A 2,584-nucleotide genomic window follows, 5' to 3' on the forward strand; every position below is an offset into this window, starting at 1 on the left:
AAGGTTCCGGACTGGGCGGACACGGTCAAACTGGCCAAGCACAAGGAGTTGGCGCCCTACGACGAGAACTGGTTCTACACCCGCGCGGGTGAGACCCCCCGACACACACGGGGGGGGTTCGGGGCTATCCCGCTATTCCCGCTATTCCCGGTATTCCCATAGCCCATCACTTGTACCCGTGGGACGATTCCATTACCCGGGGGGGTTTGGGGGGGATATCCCGGTATTCCCGGTGTTAATTCCCACCATTCCCAGTGTTAATTCCCACCATTCCCAGTATTCCTACTCCATCCACATCCCCTGTATTTGGGGTGGTACCGGGTTGGCTCCATGGCCAAGGTGTTGGGGGGGTCTCAGGGCTCGTTCCCACAGGTGGCTCCCATTCCCCGGAGGTGTTTCCCGGTGTTAATTCCCACCATTCCCGATATTCCCGCAGCCTCCACGGCCCGGCACCTGTACCTGCGAGGCGGGGCGGGGGTTGGCTCCATGGCCAAGGTTTACGGGGGGCGGCAGCGCCGCGGGGTCCGGCCCAGCCACTTCAGCCGCGGCTCCGGGGCCGTGGCCCGACGGGTCCTGCAGGCGCTCGAGGCCCTCAAGGTGGTGGAGAAGGACCAGGACGGGTCAGTTTGGGGGAAAAACACCTGGATTTGGGATCCTCACCCTCTTCCTCCCCCCCACACCACTTTGATCCAGTTTCCCCCCAGTTTCACCCCATTTTCTGCTTTCCCGACCCCATTTTGCCCCGTTTTGATTCTCCCTTTGCATTGTCTTTATTATTCATTCTTCGCCCTTAAATTCCCTTTTTAAATTCCCATTTTCCCTTTAAATTCCCATTTTCCCTTTAAATCCCTATTTTCCCTTTAAATCCTCATTTTCCATTTAAATCCCTGTTTTCAATTTGAAATTCCCCTTTTTCCCTTTAAATTTCCCTATTTTCTCCTTTAAATTCCCATTTTCCCAAGGTTATTCTCTTATTTTTCTGTTTCCCCCATTTTTATTTTTCTGCCCCCGTTTCCCTATTTCTATCCCGTTTTCCCCCATTATTTCCCTCTTTTTTCCCCCGTTTCTATCCCATTTTCCCCCTTAATTCCCGGTTTTCCCCACCCCAGGGGTCGGAAGTTGACTCCGCAGGGGCAGCGGGACCTGGATCGCATCGCGGGGCAGGTGAGTTTTTGGGGCCAATTCCCAGGATTTGGGGCCAATTCCAGCATTTGGGGCCATTTTGGGGCCATTCCTGGGACTGGGGCCATTCCCTGGATGGGGGTCTTGGGGGCCAATCCTGGCTTTTTTTCCCATTTTCCCTGTTTTTCTCCCCGTTCCCAGGTCGCCGCCGCCAGCAAGAAGCACTGAGGGAACCAATAAACTCTGAACCCCCCTGAGCTGGAGTTGTGTTTGTGGGGAAAACACCCAAAACGGGGGGAAACGGCCCCAAAACTGGAGGGAAAAACCTTCAATTCCCAGCAGGGATCCCACAAAGGGGAGAGGTGGAAAAGGGGAGGGAAACGGCCCAAAATTGGTGGGAAACCACCTCAAAATGGGGGGGAAATGCCCCTAAATAAGGGAGAAATGCCCCAGAGTATCAAAGGAATCCCAGAATTGGGGGAAACTGCCCCGAAATAGTGGGAAATGGCCCCTAATTGGGGGAAACCACCTAAATTAAAACTAGGGGTTGCTTCAAGAAATGAGGTTTTGCCACAAAAAACGAGTCCTTTTTTTTCCTCAGAAAATGAGGTTTTAACCCCACAAAATCAGGGCGTTTTGCCCCAAAAGCTGAGGGATTTTTCTCAGTAAGTGGAGGTTTTACCTCAGAAAATGAGGCTTTTTCCTCAAAAAATTGGGTTTTAATCCCGCAAAACAAGGCGTTTACCCCCAAAACTGAGGGGTTTGCCTCAGTAAATGAAGGTTCACCTGAGAAAAATGAGGTTTTACCCCTGAAAATGAGGTTTTAATCCCACAAACCGAGGGGTTTGCCCCCAAAAAGAGGGATTTGCCTCAGAAAAACAAGGGGTTTACCTCAGAAAAATGAGTGTTTTCCTTAAAAAATGAGGTTTTACCCAAAAAAACCTGCTTTTTCTTTGCCCCGGTAAACAAGGGCTTAACCCGCCAAAACAAGGGTTTGCCTCAGAAGATGGGGGGACTGCTCATCAAAAATGATGTTTTAACACCGCAAAATGAGGCGCTTACCCCCAAAACTGAGGGGTTTGCCTCTGCAAATAAGCGTTTGCCTCCAAAAACGAGGGTGTAACCCTCCAAAAATGAGGGCTTTGCCTCAGAAAACTGGGGTTCGCCTCAGAAAAACGAGGTTTTAACCCCCAAAAAGAGGGGTTTGCCTCAGCGAACGACGGTTCGCCTCATGAAAGCCATTTTTTCCCTCAGAAAACGCGCGTTCCCCCCGGAAGGCGCCGGTTTTTACCTCAGAACACGAGGTTTTATCCCTCAGAAAAGGCTCCTTTTTTCCCCTCCCGCCGCCGCCGCTCCCTGAGGGGGCCGGGAGTGGGCGGGGCAAAGGCCGCCGCGGCGCTCGCTGATTGGTCGGATCGCCGTGCGGGGGGGCGTGGCCTGGGAAAGGGCGGGAAAGGCGCCT

General features: G+C 52.7%; 1 protein-coding gene across 1 annotated transcript; it reads left to right on the plus strand.

Moving 5' to 3' along the window:
• Positions 1-3: 3 nt before the first annotated feature.
• On the plus strand, positions 4-1,379 carry LOC113979937 (40S ribosomal protein S19; the record flags this gene model as incomplete). The annotated part of the gene is made up of 4 exons (XM_027707217.1): positions 4-88; positions 437-620; positions 1,110-1,164; positions 1,324-1,379. Coding segments are annotated over 4 exons (351 nt in total), but the record flags the coding sequence as incomplete, so codon positions are not given.
• Between the last annotated feature and the right edge of the window lie 1,205 nt (positions 1,380-2,584).

This window comes from Neopelma chrysocephalum, unplaced genomic scaffold, assembly GCF_003984885.1.
Source record: "Neopelma chrysocephalum unplaced genomic scaffold, ASM398488v2 Primary Assembly neopelma1_90684, whole genome shotgun sequence".
Taxonomy (NCBI): Eukaryota; Metazoa; Chordata; class Aves; order Passeriformes; family Pipridae; genus Neopelma; species Neopelma chrysocephalum.